Source organism: Vulpes lagopus, chromosome 22 (assembly GCF_018345385.1).
Source record: "Vulpes lagopus strain Blue_001 chromosome 22, ASM1834538v1, whole genome shotgun sequence".
In the NCBI taxonomy this organism is placed as follows: Eukaryota; Metazoa; Chordata; class Mammalia; order Carnivora; family Canidae; genus Vulpes; species Vulpes lagopus.
In genome coordinates, this window is record NC_054845.1 from 1442130 (window position 1) to 1460689 (window position 18560).

The 18560-nt window shown below is 51.2% G+C and overlaps 1 protein-coding gene across 1 annotated transcript in view; it reads right to left on the reverse strand.

Moving 5' to 3' along the window:
- Positions 1-18560, reverse strand: part of STAT1 (signal transducer and activator of transcription 1) — a 40030-nt gene that overhangs the window by 12920 nt on the left and 8550 nt on the right. Inside the window, exons 6-17 of the mRNA XM_041737351.1 lie at positions 13583-13672; positions 12497-12575; positions 11328-11419; positions 10774-10925; positions 8908-9066; positions 7518-7610; positions 6062-6121; positions 3858-3887; positions 3671-3764; positions 2652-2693; positions 1393-1476; positions 848-946 (exon numbers count right to left, since the gene is read on the reverse strand). Of these exons, the coding sequence (XP_041593285.1) occupies positions 848-946; positions 1393-1476; positions 2652-2693; positions 3671-3764; positions 3858-3887; positions 6062-6121; positions 7518-7610; positions 8908-9066; positions 10774-10925; positions 11328-11419; positions 12497-12575; positions 13583-13672 (1074 nt within the window). The remainder of the gene's footprint in view (positions 1-847; positions 947-1392; positions 1477-2651; positions 2694-3670; positions 3765-3857; positions 3888-6061; positions 6122-7517; positions 7611-8907; positions 9067-10773; positions 10926-11327; positions 11420-12496; positions 12576-13582; positions 13673-18560) is intronic.

Genomic DNA, 18560 nt, shown 5'->3' on the forward strand with positions numbered 1-18560 from the left:
CACAGAAAGCTACTTTACCCCTCAAATCGCTCCTCAGGGCACTTCTGGAGCTTTCTGTGGACGTTCCTGGGAACAGAGCGCGAGCGATCGGAGTCGCCCACACGTGTTTCCAGGAGAGGCAAACAGAGCGACTGCCTTTTCGCTTCAGCTCTCCTACTGCAAACCACTGTCCTTTTTGAAGTCTATTTAGTGCCATGTCTTTTGCATTTTTGTGGGTTTTTTAAAAATTTCATTTTTAACGTGATCCCAGGAAGAGCACTGAGGCGTCGCCTGATGTTCCTACGCGCAAGATGGCCCCACGGGGAAGATACGTGTGCTTAGGTGAGCATCGTTCGGCCACGAGGTACCGTGCCGTTGGCCGTGAGCTCAATGCTGATAGACCAACAAATAGATAAAGTGTCTTTAAACAGAAGCACACACAAACAAGGCTGTGCCCTGACAGGTGTGCGGGCAATCGCTCAGTGCTCGCTGTGGCAGTGTGCACGGGCCCAACGAGCTGTGATTAATCAGCAGGGCGCATCCACGCTTACGAGTGAGCTGAGCACACCTGTTTAGCAGATAGATATGCTATTTTTTTTTTTTTTTAAGAAAAGCAATAAATGAACTCTTCCACGGTAAGAGTCCCAGGAAAGCTACTGCCTGAGCTTATTCCCACAGAAGGAAAACCGTAATCCTCATTTCTAATACACATATACGCTTCCCTTTCCTAGAATCACTCCATATTCTTGACGAAGCCACTGGAGTCCTGTCCCTTTTCTCTGCACATCCGGCCCTGAGGGGCTCGGCAGGAGCCACACAACGGGGTCTCTGTCTAGCCCTGGTACAAAAGCAGATGTGTCTTCCGTACCCTGGGTTCCGTCACCAGCATGTTGTACCACAGGATGGAGGCCCAACCGCTCGGGAGCTGGCTGACATTGGAGATCACCACGACGGGCAGAGAGGTCGTCTGAAAGAGGACAAAGACCATGAAGTCGTCAGAACCACAGAAATACCGCCTGCAGACCCTGGGTGGCCTCCAGACCAAGCAAGCGGTGGTTTGTAAACTTGCGCATGTTTTGTATTTGAGCACAAAAGATGTAAAGTTAAGTTCTTTTGTTTCTAGTTTTTCATTATAGCTTTCAGTTAAGAAATAAGTCTCCCTGCTTCGTATAAAAAAATTAACATAGGACACCTCAACCAGAACATTTTACAAACATTTCATTTGTAGCATTTAAATGGGAGTTCAGTTCTCTAACTTCCCAAACCATTCAATTAATGTCAAGATAGCATTAGCTAAAAAGGATCGTCTTTTTTGGCAATTACCACGTCTAAAACAAAACCTGACAAAGAAAAATACAGGTAACAGTGAAAGGTAAAAATAAAGATGTCCACGTCTGAACCACTAAGTCTCACCTCGAGGTCGATGACCAAACCAGGCTGACACAACTGGGTCTCAAAACTAAGGGAGTGGAGCTCTTCGGTGACGATCAGAGGGCCCTTCGAAGAGAAGGGGGGCGTTCAGTGATTCATCCACACGCCCTGCAACTTCCAGGGGTCGGATAAGCCCTGCGGCAGCTGCAGAAAGCCTGACCCCCAACCAAGTGCAATCCAGAAAAAATATTCCACTTTTCAGGAACAGTCTCAGATGTAATTATCGTACCTCAGTGTTCTCTGTCTTAAAGGTACGATTTCTGGAGCCATGGCAAGGGCTACAGATTAACAGAAAGACCGGCCCACAGGAAAACGGCAGCTTCTAAGGGGTTTACTGGCGATGCTGGGCTTCCAGCTCTCAGCCCCCTCGGCCTGCTGGCCCGCTCCAGCCCCGGCTGACCCTGCCCGCTGGAAAGCGCCCGTGTCCCCGTGGGATTACAGCCTGGGGGACCGATTCACATAAGCCTGGTGGGTCACAAAGTCCTGGGCTTACGCGGAAACCTAACAGTTTCCAAGCGCCTTCACACCACTATCAGGTGGGAGCATCCTGGCCACTCGGCAGGACAGGCGGCTCTGGGGGCAGGCAGGGAGGGGAGGAAGCCCCAGGAGGCCACGGGGCAAGCAGGGGTGAAAGCAGGGCCAGGCAGTGCGGGCGCACCCAGCCCACCCGGCCACCCCGTGTCCACCTGGCAGGGAAGGACGGCTCGCTGCCGGCTGCGGGGGCCCAACACACCCTGCACGAGAGCAAGTGCACAGGGGCTGCTGTTCAACCAGTTCCCTTTTTAACGCATCACAAATGTTAACTCCTGCCCCAAGGACCTGGCTATAAAATGGAAACCGACGGGACAACGATGCTACTGGGCGGTGAGAAAGCCCTTGGGTCCCGTCACTTTCAGCACGGCCGTCCCGAGTCGTCCCCGAGCCGGCCACTGGCTCCAGCCCAGACAGTAATTCCCGTGACCCTTAGCTGAATCCCACATGCTTCCCGTGAGCCACACTCTTCGCCTGTGAAACGTGAGTAGTGCAGGAGCCCGTTGCACCCCCTCCGCCGCGACGGCCATAGAGCGTGAACGTGTGTTTTTGCCGTCACCCCAGACACGCTGGGTCCCCAAGCTCACCCCCAGCTCTTCCCTGCTGGGTCTGAACCTCTCCCACAAGTGTCCCTGGCCCTCGGGCTGCTGAGCCAACCTGCCTGGACACACCTGCTGGGTAGACACCATTCAAAACAGAGGGAGACTCACCTCATTTGTTCTGGTGCCAGCATTTTTCTGTTCCTTCAGTTGCTGGGGAACAAGAGACCGTGTTAGGCAACAACACGATAGTGCTCACGGCCGTAGGTCGTCTATGAGCCAAACCCAGGGCAGGGTTTATAAAGGATAAAGGGCGTGAAATAATCTTCAGAGGGCTGGATGGGACGGGACAGGACCCGTGTGGGCTTCCCGGGCCTCGGTGCCTTTTGGCAGCAGCCTGACACCAGGCAAACGGCAGAGTCTGCACGGGTCCTGCACGGGTCCCATCCTGCTCCCTCCCCCGCAAGATCCCCCGTAATCTTCATGACCTTCATGACGGGCCTCATGCTCCACAGGCGCAGGGCGCCGCTCACGCTGCCCTCGGAAGGACCGAGCCCTGAGGCTCTAAGGAAGCCTGGGGCGCAGAGCGGCCTGGGTGGATGGGCTCTTGTGGAAGCGCTGGCTTCACTAACCAGGGTTTGCTGGCTTACAGAAGGGCTGCCACCGAAGCTGCCCGCGGCCCCCGCTCCTGCCAGGCGCCAGGCTCTGTGCCTGCGCTCCAGATCCACCAGCAGCCCCCACTTTCCACAGACGCAGGCCAAAGGCACCACCTGCTTGCCACCCCCGCTGGGCTTCTACGGCTGCTGGAACGGGCCCACTCCCCGGGAGACAAAGCCGGAGACGTGGTGGTCATGGGCAAGGTGGCCGGCAAGGGATGGTGACCTCCTGGGGTCGGCTGCACCGGGAGCCCAGAGAAGCCAGGGGACTGCAAGGCTCTGGAGCGAGCGGCCACACGTTCCTTCTGTGCACACCGGCTCAGGGGGTACCCCGCCCAGACTGCTGCACCCTGGGAGGTGGTCTCAGGCGGAGGCAGCACGAGGAGCAGCAGGGCTTCCCAAGGGCTGCCGGGGTCCCGGCCACGAGCTGCAGAAAGCTGCCTCCCGGGGCTGTGTCCCCGTCACACAGGGAGCCAAGAGCTCGGTCCTGATGTGCCCGACCCAAGGCCGAGAAGGGGAAACTGGCGTCCCTACCAGGTGCCGGAACTCTGCCGCCAGGCTTCCGTTGGTGGACTCCTCCATGTTCATCACTTTCGTATGCGTGCCCAAAATGTTGAACTTTCTAAACCTAGACAATACAGAGTAGAGACACCTCAGAGGCTCAGAACCGTTAAACAGACAGACAAAGACAGTGCAACCCGGTGCAAAGTGGCTGACATACCCTTTTACTGTATTCCTCTCGCTCACATCTCTGGGGAAAAAAAAAGAAATACACAGATCAATAAAGTCATACACACGCATATTGAAGTTTTGACATGAGCTTTAACAAAGATGTAAAAGCCAAGTCGAAGATCAACATGGAATCTACACCTGTCACTTCACTCCCTCCTGCTCCCCCACCCCGAGTCAAGCAGCACCAGCTCTGCCAAGGAGCCAAGGACGCCCGTGACCCTGGGCAGGTGCACCACCCAGGCCCCCATCTCTTGTCCAGCGCGCTGCGGAGAGCACCAAACGCACGGGATGCCGTAAGTGGCGAGCTGGCTATATGCTGTGACCACCGCGAGGCTGCACTTCTGGCCACTTCCTGCACGCCCACAGGCCCCGGGAGGCTGCGCAGCCGCGGGGTAGCAGAGCCCACGCCTGCGGTCGGGCTGGGGAGCTTCCAGGCGATGGCTAAATGCTCTCTACTATCTTTAAGGCTCTCGTGAAAGTATCGGAAGAGTCAATGATTTGAGGAAGCTTTCAAGTTTTAAATCTGAGGTTAAATCTTGAGCAGCCCTGGTGGCTCAGAGGTTTAGCGCCACCTTCAGCTCAGGGCCTGGTCCTGGAGACGTGGGATCGAGTCCCATTGTCGGGCTCCCTGCGTTGAGCCTGCTTCTCCCTCGGCCTGTGTCTCTGCCTCTCTCTCTCTCTCTGTCTCATGAATAAATAAATAAAATCTTTAATAAAATCTTGAGCAGCCTCGCCTCTAACGTAAGTTCAGTGACTACGCGGTCATGTTCTGGACTCACAAGAATCTGTCAGGTGGAGGTGCAGACTGGACGCCATTAGCCACCCACAGGGACGCGGCCGGCTTCCTTTCCTACCTCAACCAGAAGTCCAACATCTCTGTGAATGACAATCCCCACCAGCTACGCGGGTGACCAACACTTCGGGGTGGGTGGGCAGGGCGCGGGGTGTTGGAGAAAAGAAAAGGAATAGCGTGATGCAAAGAAACAAAGCTGCCCTTTCAGAGCTAAGAAGATAACCCAGAGCTGGAACAGAGGAGAAACCAAAGAGCTGAACAAACCAGAAGAGAAACCATGGTAGACAAAGTGTAACAGCCGTGAAATCTCTGCCGCTCTTCCCTCTGAGAGACGAGTGTCTCCCCGTCCCTGGGGGTGCAGGTGACTCAGGTCGGCCAACAGAGTGGATGGGAGGATGCATCCACGCCAGGAGCTCCAAGCCTCACCTCCACGGGCCTAGCACGCCGCCCTTCTCACCCACCTGGGGTGCCGTCACCATGCAGGAAGGCCGGGCGGGCTCCTGAGAGCCCCACGGATGGGGCCCGGTCGTCCCAGCCAGGACCTCAGACCTGCCATGAGCCCAGGCTGACCCCGACCAGAGGACCACCTAGAGCTCAGACGGGGACGAGCCAAGCAGCTTCGGGTTCTATTAGGTTTCCAGGTGAATCATTAAGCAGCAAGAGCTGATACATAGAGAAACCACAGCTGATGGCAGGAAAGGCACAGAGTCCGAGGAAGAACATTGTTTCAGGCTGGAGACAAGACACCAGAGGAAAATGGCCCGGATTGTCACCTACAGTCTTGGCTAAGCCAGTCAGTTACATGCAAAACAGAACACGGACTGTATCAGGGGCCGGGGCCACGAGGGAGCCAAGACCTAGGTCAGGCCTAGTCCAGGTCCAGGGCCTAAAGGCAAAATGTGGTGGGACTGCCCCATTCAGGGCCCCGTGAGAGCCTGACAGTCCTGGGGGTCCCTAAGGCCCAGGAGAGACAAGGGTGGATCCCGCAGGCTCCACGTGGTCCCTGCAAAAGGCTGTCAGCCACATTCCAGAAGCACCCACGACCGGGTGCGGAATTGCTACCGCATGGACAACCGTGGGCCTGGTGTTGGACCAAGGGTCTTGTCCTCTTCCAGGAGGCAGGAGGGGTGGTGTCCGGGACCGGCTGCTCCAGACCTGATCCTTACAAGTTCATATGCACAAAATACGCTCGTTCTTTCATCTGTTTTTGGTCTAAAAAGGCACCAGCAGGTTGATGTCAGCTCTAGGGGAAGCTCCCGTGTCTGGGATGGGGGCCATTGATTTAAATCTCCTAGGATCACTTATACATAGTCCCGGTGCAGCACTGTGTTGGGTTAAGAAACCCGGCATTTCAACAGTGTATGTGGTGGGATAATATCAAAGAATCAAAGATATCTTACTTATCAAATAAGACTTTGACTTTCAAATTGTAATTCAGCTCCTGCAGTTTCACCAACAGTCTGGAAAGAAAAACAAAAGTCATTATTACTTTAGGAAATGGTCTGTCCCAGTTTATTTATTAAGCCCTTTCCCTCCCGGTGAACATTTCCGTGGTCCAGTTACCACGAACAGCAGAATCGACTTCCGTGTATGTCAACTTGGATGTTTTTTTAAGTGCATCTGAGGGTAAGTCCCTGGCTGTGGAGTTGCTGGGGCAAAGCTGTGACACTAAACTCCGAGAGAAAACAGCAGCTTTTCCATATCCGCCAAACGTGAGTGGGGGTACGGCTTCCCCACACAGCCTTGCCAACACTGGGTTTTATCAAAACGTCTAGCTCGGACCAATCACATGGGTAAAGGGTAAAGCCTAGCAAACATATTTTTACTGGCACCTGTATCTAATGTTTGTCCTGTCGGGGAAAATACGAATCCTTACCCATAACCAGGAAAAAGAGGCTAACATCTATAGTGATCCCAGGGTGGTGTGAAGGATGGGACGAAGCCCTGCAGGGGGACGTGCGTGCCTCCTCTGATGAGCTGGAGACCTTGGGCAGGAGCCCCTAACTGGTCTGCTCCGCTGGACGGGGTGGGGTTTCTAGACCCCCTGTAGCGGCAGCAGAGCCGGCCCTGGGGACCTAGGTCGAAGGGACTAAGGCCAACTCGGAAGGCGCGTCCAGCTCCTCGCCAGTAGAAGAACAGCTCAATAAATTCGCCATTCAGCAGAGAAAGGAGAGTCATCTGTCCTCACATGGAAACACTTCTGCCATTTATTAGCAAGAGAAAAAGTAGGCTGCAAAACAACATGTAGAGCGGGACACTAGCTTTTAGAAATAAAATCCTGTACATTGTAGTGTCTGTGGGTCTTTGTGTATGTGTGTAAACACGTGCAGAATTCTGGGAGGGAGGACTGGCACCGGGCTATTTTCCGTGGTGGTCTACACACATTCAGACCACAGGGAAACTCTGAAACCCAATGGAAGCTTGGACCCAGTCACCAGAACACATGTGTCACGGGTCCGTATTCATACACACTGCACGTGGTCTTGGGGGCACGTGAAGCCCAGGTTAGAAGCTCATCCCCAGGAGGGCATGACGCTGCCGGAACTGTTGCTCTCCCCCAGGTGCAGTCCTGCCCTTTTGAAGTCCTTTTTAAGGCAAACATGCATCACATTAACGGGGAAAAAAACCTGGTGTGGTGTGCATACATAAATATTTGTTGTATTCCTATCCTTTTTTTTTTTCTTTTTCCTATTTCTTTTAATGGAGAAGATAGACTCTTAGACGTCCCAAGCACGAACGCAGGCTGGAACGCCGCTGCAGGGTGCGTCCTCTGGAGCACCCCCCGTGACAGTGCTGGGGGCCCAGGGACACAAACTGCATAGCGGAGGGCCCGGGGCGTCCACGTCTTGGGGTTACCTCAGCTTCACCGTGAACTGGACCCCCGTCTTCAAGACCAGCGGCCTCTGGGGATGAGTTGGCATGCAAGGCTGTCTTTCCACCACAAAGGAGCTGTGAATTCCGAGCAAAATGCACATTAGCATTTCCATGAAGGCTGAGGCAGGACAAATTATTTTCCTGAAACAGGAGAGGGGGCTGGAGCGTGCAAGCGAAAACTCGGTTTGGAAGATTCGAACAAGTTGATGAACAAAGTGAGGTTTGTCGGTCAGCACGGAAACCTCCATACCGCATCTGCACTCGACGTGAGGCCACAGTCGCTGCAGCGACCTGCGACACCTTCACCAGCAAAAGCCCCAGGTTGGGCTATGTTCATTTAGGAAGATGCACGAAGAACCAAGTTTGCTAACTAGACCTGCACTGGCCATCACTGTGCAAAATACATGAACACCCAATCGCTATGTGTCCACCTGAGCCCAATGTAAGGTCTGTCAGTTTAAAGATAAACAAGAACAAAAAATAAAAAGGAATCTTGCTACAGGTACAAATGAACCAGGTAACGTACTGCTCACTACCATAATCTGAAGCGGGTATTCCAGTATCCGTTAGAGAGCCGTTCTTCTGGTCCAATTGTTTAGTAATACTACCTCACACAAGCACTTCCAAATATTAATTTTCATTTTAAAACGGACCAAATTTGCATTCCAAAACCCAAGTAAATACATATCCTTGGTTATTTCAAGATACAGCCCTGAGGTGGTTCTGTTTGGACATTAGCCGCAGGACGCGGAAGGTGTTTATGTCAAGTGAGTATGAAAAAAACTACAATAAGGACTCGTCTTTCACTCGCATTTGTATCTACTAAGCACTTCTGGAAGGCCTGCCCATGGGCCCGGTACTGGGTACTGGGCCAGGTCCCCATAGGGGGAAAAGGATGACAAAGGCGCATCTCTGTCTTCCAAGAACTTGTAATTTATGTCACAGGCAACAGAAATACACGCCCACAGGTACATAAGAAATCCAGAACGGGCGAATAAAGACTGAGTCGTGCAGATCCGGGAGGGAGGTGCCGTGTTTGGGAATTCTGGGAAGATTTTGGGACAAGATAGAAACTGCAACTTGCAGGAGGATACAGTTTTGAGGTGAGGTTCCGAGGGGGCGGCTTGGCGGTGGGGGGCGGGGGGGCACAGGACAGGCATGGCGAAGTGACAAGCTACAGCCCAGGGGCCATGAGAACAAAGAGCCAGCGGCACGGACAGGGGTCCCGGAAGACGTGAGTGCCCTAAACGAATTACATGACTACTAAACTTTTAAAGCAGCTGAGAGAGCAGTAAACCGCAAACACCCCCCACCCCCCCTCCCCCGCCGGGGTAAAAGAGCTACAGGAGAAGCCCAGGGATCCCTCCATTACCTCTGAATGAGCTGCTGGAAAAGGTTGAAGGTGCGGTCCCACAGCCCCTGCTTGTTTTTTGTAATCGGGTCGTGTTCGTACGTGTACTTCTGTTCCAGTTCCTCGAGCTTTTTAAGCTGCTGACGCACCTGCTGCAGACTCTCGGCGACTACGGTGAACCTGGCGGTATGAGACCCACGGGCCTCCCTCAGAAGCAGCGTCCCCACAGCCCAGCTCCCAGGCCTCCCCTGGCTGCAGAGACAGCCCCCCACATGTCGGGCTGCAGCCTGCGGGCCCCGACTTCAGGGGCAGGGTGAGGGCAGCGGGGACTTGGGGCCCTAAGAACGGGCGCGAGGGCAGCAGGGAGCCCAGGCAGGCTTGACAGAGGTGGACAGGACGGACGGGACAGACGAGGACGGGGACAGGGGGAGCCCAGGCAGGCTTGATGGGGGCGGACGGGGATGGGGGGAGTTCAGGGCTGCAGAGGGCAGGGCGCTCAGGCCCCTCGGCCTCACCCCCTGGAGGCCCGACTGCACGGAGCATTCTCCCCGGAAAGGCCACGTCACTGTGCGGTCCCCGCCAGGAGCCCCACCAAGTGGCCGTGTGGCCGTGACGGGGACGCAGGCTCACCCTGGCACACAACACAGGCCCAACAACCTGCGGGCAGCACCGCGACGGCCCCAGAGCCCAGCTGCGGCCCTGAACAGGCTCCTGTGGCCTCGGCGACAAGGCGGGTGGGGGGAGGGGGGGTGACAGTACCTCTGCAGGGACATTCTAACTAAGCACAACAAGACATTCGGAATATGAGCAGCCAATCCACAGAATAAAAATAAAGGTTGAGTACGAAGTGTGAATTCTAAAGAATGTATCAATTCAGAGAACTTCCTGAGATCTCTGGGCCTTGGGCACCTGGGGGCCACTCAGGCCACTGTCCCCTTACCTCCACCCTAAACCACCTGTTCCGTCCACTCTGCTGGCGGCGTCTCCGGGGCGACACTAACATGCTCAGGTCACCCAACTGGCCTTTCTGTCTATAGTCTACTCTCCAGACTGTTGCCAGGGTGACCTAAGTCAAAAAAGCCCCAGAGAAGTGAACCTCCACTCCAGTAAATAGCCTTCCTGGCTTGTCAGCAGCCCCCAGAAATGGTCCTGCTCCCGGCAGCAGGTGAGATCCCCCAGAACCAGGCTCCAGCTTCCTGTCCTCCTGGGCACCCTACTCTGCAGCCACCCAGCACGGGGTACGGCCTGGCCTCTCCTCCCGGGGCTGTGCGCAGTACTCCTTTTCCGGGTCACATCGCTGCAGGGCCACTTCCCCGGAAACCTTCCCCGGTGACTCCTCCCCTCGCCTCCGCAGACCTCCGCCAGCATCCTTCTACTGCACAGGAGGAGCACACCTGGGTCCCGCCCCCACACGGAGACTCCTTACTGGAAGGACCGAGATTCCCTGGTCTCGCACTCCTAGGGCCTAGCCCAGGGCCAGGCACACAGCCTCTAGCAAGCGTTTCCGAGATGGAGGACTGAATGAGTGATCCAGACTATTATTTCATGCAAGCCTGGAAAATGTCTTACGTGGTCTTGTTTTCAATAAGACACAGGGCTCAAGTTGCCAAATGTGTTCTGTGACTATGTCACCAGCGTTTTGGCACAAATGACGTGTCCCATGGTGCATGGACAGTGGGGAGGGGCGTGCTCCCAACCAAGCAGAACTTGGCTGAACTCAGCCACAGGCATGAACAGTGTGTGCTTTTCAAGTGCTTCCAGGGCCAGAAGAAGCCGGACTAAACCACAGTCTAAACCAAAGTTCTGACGGGGTCCCTTCCACTAACAACCACTCAAATGCACACTTTGAGTTCACAGGGTCGGCCAGTCAGATTAGGAGCAGCTTACCAGTTCTGCAGTTGATCGAGACAAGCATTGGGGGGTCCCCCAATGCAGGCGCTCTGCTGTCTCCGCTTCCACTCCACCAGTTCATCATTAATCAGGGCTTTCTGGGTAAGTTCTGTGACGTTCAACAACTCTATTATTTTGAGAACTACTTCCTAAAGGGAGAGGAAGACACACAGTGAGGCAAATTCATCTTTAATCACTGAATTTACTTATTTTTTTAAAAAGACTATTTATTCATGAAAGACAGAGAGAGAGAGAGAGGCAGAGACACAGGCAGAGGGAGAAGCAGGCTCCCTGCGGGGGGAATGCAGGACTTGATCCCAGGACCCAGGGGTCACGCCCTGGGCTGAAGGCGGTGCTAAACCGCTGAGCCACCCGGGCTGCCCTAATCACTGAATTTAAAAATCTTTTTTAAAAGTAAAGCAAATAATAGCTCAACTGGGGCTCTAAACCAAGTGCTTATAAAAATAATTTTTCCTCTCTTCTAAACTTCAGGCCTATTATTTATAGTCTGTGATAAAAGCAACAGGTTATTCTAGAAAGCGAATCACTACCTTTCTCTTATTGTCAAGCATTAAATACATCTTCTGGATCAACATCTGTTCTTGCTTCTGATCATTCTTTGCCACACCATTGGCTTCATGTTCTGCGACATGGGGGAGAGAGCAGATAAATGTAAATGTAAAAAAACCAAAATCAACTAAATCGAAGGTTCACGTACACTTAGAAGAAATATAACCCAAACACTATCAGCTGACAGATCGAAGTTTCATCTTCAGTTTTTATTGAATGAGAGAAATGCCCTAAGTATAGAAGCTGGACAGGCTGAAACAAAGTACTCGTTTCCAGTGACCCAAGTAAACTGGAAACAGTACCAGTTGGCTCTTGAGTCATTGTTAGAATGTTACTTAAATGAATACAAGTGACAAAATTGAAAATCTCAGATAAAGAATGTATACAAAGTGTATCTGTAGCTTTGAAAGACAAGCCCACAATTGAGAAGCAGTAGCTCAGGTTCCTTTCTCTCACACCAGCCCTCAGATTATCCTAATAATCTTTCCAGATTACCCTTGGCATCCTCCAAGCGGTCACCAGGGTCACAGTAATGCCTCCCATGTTTTACATAATGCACGCATTTGGGTTCTTTTCACTTGATAGCCTGTCATCGTTAAAGATGAGCAACAACAAAATGGAGCGGGACGGCTTTAGAACATGAAGAGCGATGCTGAACTTCTCTGTGAAGTGTACGTAGGAAGCTGCAGTGTCTGGGAGAGCTTCCAGCAGGCAAGCTCCACACACCTGTCAGTCTAAGTCCATCAGGGGGCTAGGTACAAGAAGCCACAGGCGACCAGCGCTTGTCAAGGGGGGGGGGGCGGGGGGATGGGATGGATGATACTGGCCCCACCCCTACCCCAGCAGCAGCTGGCAAAGGCTGGAGACTGCTCTGTTCCCACCGGGGGATTTGAGATAGTTCTACTGCCACCTGGTGGGTAAAAGTCAGGGATGCTGCTAAACATCCTAGAACACACAGGACAGCCCCTCAGAACAAGAAATTATCTGGCTCAAAATGTCACCAGTACAGAGGTTAAGACCCTGGCTTACATCATCAAGAGGCCCAAACTAGCAATTCAGAGTCATAAAACATCTGACAAACACGAAGACCTACTTGCCTTCCTCATCGAGTGTACACAGAAGTGACAGCCAGCCAAACGTTGACTCTTACCTCGGTTCTGCAAGGTTTTGCACTTAAAGTCATATTCATCCTGTAAATCTTCTAGGGTCTTGATCTCGTGCTCTATACACTACAAATAAGGATATAAACATGTTTTCCACCAATCAGCCTCCAGAGACTTTAGGAAATAAGATTACTGTAGGTCAATGGGACCCAGAAAAGCACGGTGACAATCCTCAAATATGAATTCAACTTGCAAAATTCTAATCACGTACATAATACTGTCTATTTCCTTAATAAGCACATAATAATTTTTTAAGAGGAAAATGTAGTTATTTTCAGACTGGGCTCACTTTATTTCTACTTGAATGAAGTGTTTCCTTTGGAGGCTGCAGGATAAAGTTGCTTCCAAGACTCTGGAGTTCGGAAAGACCCTGCCTGAAGCATGAAGTCCAGTCCATGCTGGTGAGACCCAGATGCCCAGGTGAGATGGTGCGCCTAGCTCAGGGCCCTTCCCAGACTCAGGCCTGCTGCCCCGCAGGACTACTTCTCCCTTCCGGTCAACAGCCCTAACAGTGGAGAGCGGTGAACATGTGTCCCAAGGGCACCGGAGCAGCCCTCTCCTCCGTAGATTCAGTTCTCTTGTAGGTTTCATCTTAAAATTGTTCTATTTTCTTTTAATCAGAAATGTTATCAGAATTTCTTTTAGCAAAAGGTCTTTGTTCCCTTCCAAGTCTTAGAATAAAACAGGTGCTTGAGAAAGATGGGCCACGTTCACCCAGGCCTCTGTGTGGGCCCAGGAACACCCCAATTGGAGAAGCGTGCACATAAAAGGCTACGCAGAGCAGCAACACCCAGTTTACCGAGTGGTGGGGCAAAGTCAGCAGTTCCTGCACTATCTTGCAAAGGAAGAGAGAGAGAAGCTCAATGTCTGGAAGTTAGAGCAGTGGCCATAAAGGTCTATCTGCTCGTTGGTTTAGCCAATTTGTTTCCTCGTGGTTGGAACTTAAGCAAACCTCTTCTTCTCAGCTACTTAGAAGGCTGAAATCACTTACCACGTTTACATGCCAGCAACTGAAACCTTTTCCTGTCTATAAAAAGCTAGAGGCTAGACATACATATTTATTCAATACTCACCATGACTTTGTCCTTCACGTTTCTCACTTTGCTGTCAAGCTCCTTCTGCTTGTCTAACATCACAGTGCTCTGAACATTCCCCGACTGCGCCTGTAATGGGAGGTGGTGCGTGGTTAACAACTGGTTAACTCCTCTCCTCCGGTGTAGTCAGCTGCTGGTTAGTCTCCAAAGTCAAGTCCATATCCTGTGCACACCTCCCTCCCAGACCTTCCTACAAGCTTCCCACATGAGCAGTGACACAAAACCACTCAGTTCTCAAGACCCCAGAAAACACTGGTCAACTATTAAAAAGGCTACAGAAAGATGAGGCTCTGCTCAGGTCTACTGTAAACAGAGGATTTCTGCAATTGTCCATTAACTCGTACGGTTGCATCGTACCACACAGGAAGTTTATCTCAGGGTTTCTCAAATTTTGTAGACAAGGTTATTTTCATTAACCCTGTACCTATTTGTCTTAAAACCTCGCAAGTCACAGTGTGGTACCCAGACCAGCGGCGCCTACCACCTGGGAGCCTGCTGGAGGTGCAGACTGTTGGGTCCTGATCTGATGACCGCATCAGAAGCCCCATTCTGACAAGACCCCAGGTGAGTCAGAGGCCTATCAAAATTGAACAGCACTGCCATTCAGGACATCAGTGGGTATCTGCTAACGTAAGAGTGATCTTCAGTGCAGGCACATGGAGTGTTCAGTCCTCATCCTTGATGATCAGAAGACTCCGACGTAGCGGTGTCTGTGCGTTCATGACCTAAGGTGTTCCCATTTATCCTCACAGCATGGCTTACTAGGTGTTAAGTCAAGGTCAGGTAACGTCCCACACCCAGGCGGTGGAGTGGTAAACAGGAGACTGTTCTCCTACAGACTGGATTCTAGAAAGATGCTATTTTTGTTTAGAATTAAAGCCCCTCCCATGGCAAAAAAATGTGCCCAAACTTTCTTACATAGAGTCCTACATGGCAGAGATTCCATGTGAGTATTTTTACATATTCAAACTTGCTAGTATTTTCTTCTTTTATATCTGGATTTTCCCCGTTGGAAAGCCTTTCTGCATTGACAGATTATAGAGGACTTCACCCATTTTAAACCAAGCACTTGCATGGTTTCTTTATTCTTTAAAATCTCTAATTCATTTGAAGTTGATTCTTGCATTTACTGTGAAGAGTGGATACAATTGTAACTTCTTTCCTTTGTCTTAAGATTCAGTGAAAAGTTCGTATTTTCCCCAGAGCTTTGTCACTTTTAGCACACAAATTTCCTTATCTACTTGGGTTTAAGTTGTAGATTTTCTCTGCTTTCCCATAAGTCTTTCTCTTCCTAAACCCAAACCCCTGAACAGTGTTTACTTATAGAGAGTTTGGGGTATATCTAGCAGGGATGGGCCCGTCTTACTGCTGAACTTCTCCACGAGCTTCCTTGCTGTTCCTGCACGTTTATTTTCCTGATGACTTTCACAGCTTCAGAAAGCAACTTGTTATTTCTATTGGGATCACATTAAAATTATGAATGATTCAGGGAGAGCCAATATCTTTATGATGTTGTCTTTGGATTCTTATGCCTCTAACGATCTTCTCTTGTCTAACTGTATTGGCAAATAACATAATGTTATTTAAGTAGCAGTGGAAATAGAGATGCATAAACATCTCTGCCCTGGTTCTGACTTACTTACTAAGGTTTTCTGAACTACGGGACACACTGTCTACAGAACTGAGAGGTGTATATTTTAATATGCTGAAGAGGTATCTAGCAGTTCGTGTTTTTTAATGTCTTTTATCAGGGATGGGTTTTGGGTTTTGTCAGCTCTTTTCAATAACTATAGAGATAAGCATAGGCTCCCCCCCTTATATCTATTTACATAATGAATTACATCAATGCATTTCCCAGGCACAATTTACTCTGTAATTATAATATGGAATAAATCCCACTTGGTCATAATATACTTTTTTCTTAATGTATTATTGAATTCTGATCAATGAACTATTTTATTTGGGACTTTATGTCGATTATTCATAAAGGAAATTGGCCTATGGTATCTTTTGTTCTATCTTTAGTACATTTAGGTAATCAAAGTTATTGTTTACAGAAAACTCTGGAAGTTTTCCCTCATTTTATATCCTCTGGAATCACTGAAGTTCAAAGCATCTGAATTTTATCTGTGTAAAGTGTGTATTAAAAAATATATTAAAATGACTGCTAAAAAAAAATAAAATGACTGCTATCTCCAGGTGCCACGTGTCACTCAGAAATAAACGGGGCTGCTCTGGCCATTCAAACACGTTTGTTTGTAAGATTTTATTTACTTCAGAGAGAGAGAGAGTGAGAGATAGCACAAGCAGGGGGAGAGGGAGGAGCAGACTCTGCCCCAGCAGGGAGCCCCATGTGGGCACGATCCCAGGACCCTGGAGGCAGATGCTTAACCCACTAGGCCGCCCAGGCGTCCCCGCCATTCAGAATGAGCTGCAGCCCTGAGAGGCATCTGTGTTGGTGTCTGCTGGGAGCCCGACGTGGACGCCCTGCGCTTCGGACTCTCCTGACAGCTGGGCTACTTCACCCGGTCGCAGGGACCGGGCCCCTGGAGGATTCTAACCTCCTCTGGGTCCTTCCTCCCATGCCGTCAAGGGTTAATTTAGCAAATGGGGACAAAGTGGACATGCGAGTGCAGCCGCAGTGCCAGCTACCAAGTCTCTTCCCGCTTTCACACTGGGAAATGCTGGGTGGAAAAGCTCTGGCAACTGTGGCAGAGGCCTAAGGAGCCTGGGCTCCACAAAGAAGCTTCAGCAGTCGGGGGCTCAGCTCCTCCCACACCCTGGGTGCTCCGATGTCACTCCCCCACCCCGCTCCCTCCCTCACCCCACTGCTGGGAGGCTGTTAAGCATTTTCCCATCAAGTACTTTACAAACACCAACAAGATCACTATGACCGCCCTACACCTGTGATTCTGATACTACTTCCAGAGACCGGGATCTTTGACTTGTTCACTGTCTGACAAGCCAAGAGAATCAGGAAACCACGGGAAGGTGGGAAGGTGGGTACGGAGGTGCTGACCCCTCCACTGCACACCTGAAGCTATCATCACACTGCCTGTGAACTAACGGGAGTCTAAGTAAAAGCTTTGCACCAACTGTTAAAGTCGCGAGGGACCTCTGCGGTCTTCTTGTATTTTCTCACTGCGCACCAGCACCTCTCTACCCGCCTTGTTTGGAGGGTTTTAATTAGAACCGGGTTTCTCACGTGCCCTAGACCAAGGAGAAGTCTGCTAGGGGACTGAGGCGGCCTCCCCCTTGACAAACAAGCAGCTTCCAAGGAAGAGGACCTGTGACAGGCACCCTGAGGGTGTCAGAGCCCCAAGCAGCATGGGACTCCTCTCCCACCTCACGAGTCTGAAAACCCAAGAGAGATTAAGACACTTCTCTACTGAGCGAGTTGTAGTCAGACAATTCTGACTCGTTAGCTCTGTGGCCCGGGGCAAAGCACGTGGCCCCTCAGTCTTAGTCTTTTTCATCTGTAAAATGGGGATAAGAGGACTTAATTTCAGTGACAGCTTTGAAATCCTGTTTATAAAGCATTTAGCACAGGCTCGGAAATAAGCCTGTGGTATATGGTAAGTCTGCTATTGCTGAGGATCACAAGGACGTAACAGCAAAGGGAACCCTGAGAGCCACTTTTTGTCTTTTTTTTTTTTTTTTAAAGATTTGATTTCTTTATTTATGAGAGGCACAGAGAGAGAGGCAGAGACACAAGCAGAGGGAGAAGCAGGCTCCATGCAGGGAGCCCAACATGGGACTCGATCCTGGGACCCCGGGGTCACGGCCTGGGCCGAAGGCAGACGCTCAACCGCTAAGCCATCCAGGTGCCCCTAGGTCTTTCCTTACACCACTCACTGTGGTGAACCCTATGAACCTCAATTTTATCCATACATATAGTTTTTCACCACACACACACACACACACACACACACACACATACACGAAAGCCCGGTGTTCTAAAATGGTGGCAAACAAAAATTTGTAGTCTACCAAGAAGTATCTACATACTTTCTAAAGTTCTTCTGTTAAGACAAAAAAAATAACAGGAACCAGATTTTCCTATCCTAATGTTTCTACAGAATTCTGCGCTCTTTAAAAGCTCTGAACGGACTCTGAAGTTTGCATGATTTTAACCTGTTGAACTTCCTGAATCCCCGTGTACCCATCAGTTCCCCAGCCGTCAGTCCATTCATGAACATTTTTGTTTCATCAGATTTCTCCTATGCCTCTGGCCCCCAAATGAGGTTACTTTGAAGCAAATACGGCCATCGCCACACCCCACACACGGTGTGTCAGGATGAGTAACGGCCGCATTAAAAACATGTGGTTGCTTCAACCAGGGGAGAAATAGCAAAGGAAGGTTTCTCAATTTCCCACCCCAGAGGAGGCTGGGTAATGTCGGTGCCTCTTCCCTTTCCCCGATGGCCTCAGACATCCGGATCCTTCCCTCAAACCTGAAGAAGCCCTTGCTTCTCGTTCTCAGCTGGACAACCAATAAACCTCCTTGAAGGTGTTCACTGATAACGCAGGTGTCTTCCGAGGGGCTTGAAATGATCATCTCCCAGATCACTGACATTCTTTAAAGGGGAGACCAAAGCTGGTGAGCCTTCTAGACCCAAAGAGGAGCTGATTTGGGAGAGAAGATGTTCCGTGCTCCGCCTCCCAATGGGGCCAAATGTGAGGCGAGGGATGCCTGGGTGCCAAGGAGAGAGGCCCACTCTGCCTCCCTCTGCTCTGGGCAGTCCTCTCAAGGTGGACACAGGAGCGGCCAGCCCATCGCATAGCGTCCTTAAGATGAAAATGCCACACAACCACAACGGTCCTGCTGGACACCTCCCAGCTGCAGAGGGCCGCACTGACACGCACACCTCCTGCGGGGAGGCCGGTCGGCCAACACCGGCACGCACGCGCTTAAGTTCGCTAGGCCACGAAGCAGACAGACTAGCTTGACGTGAGA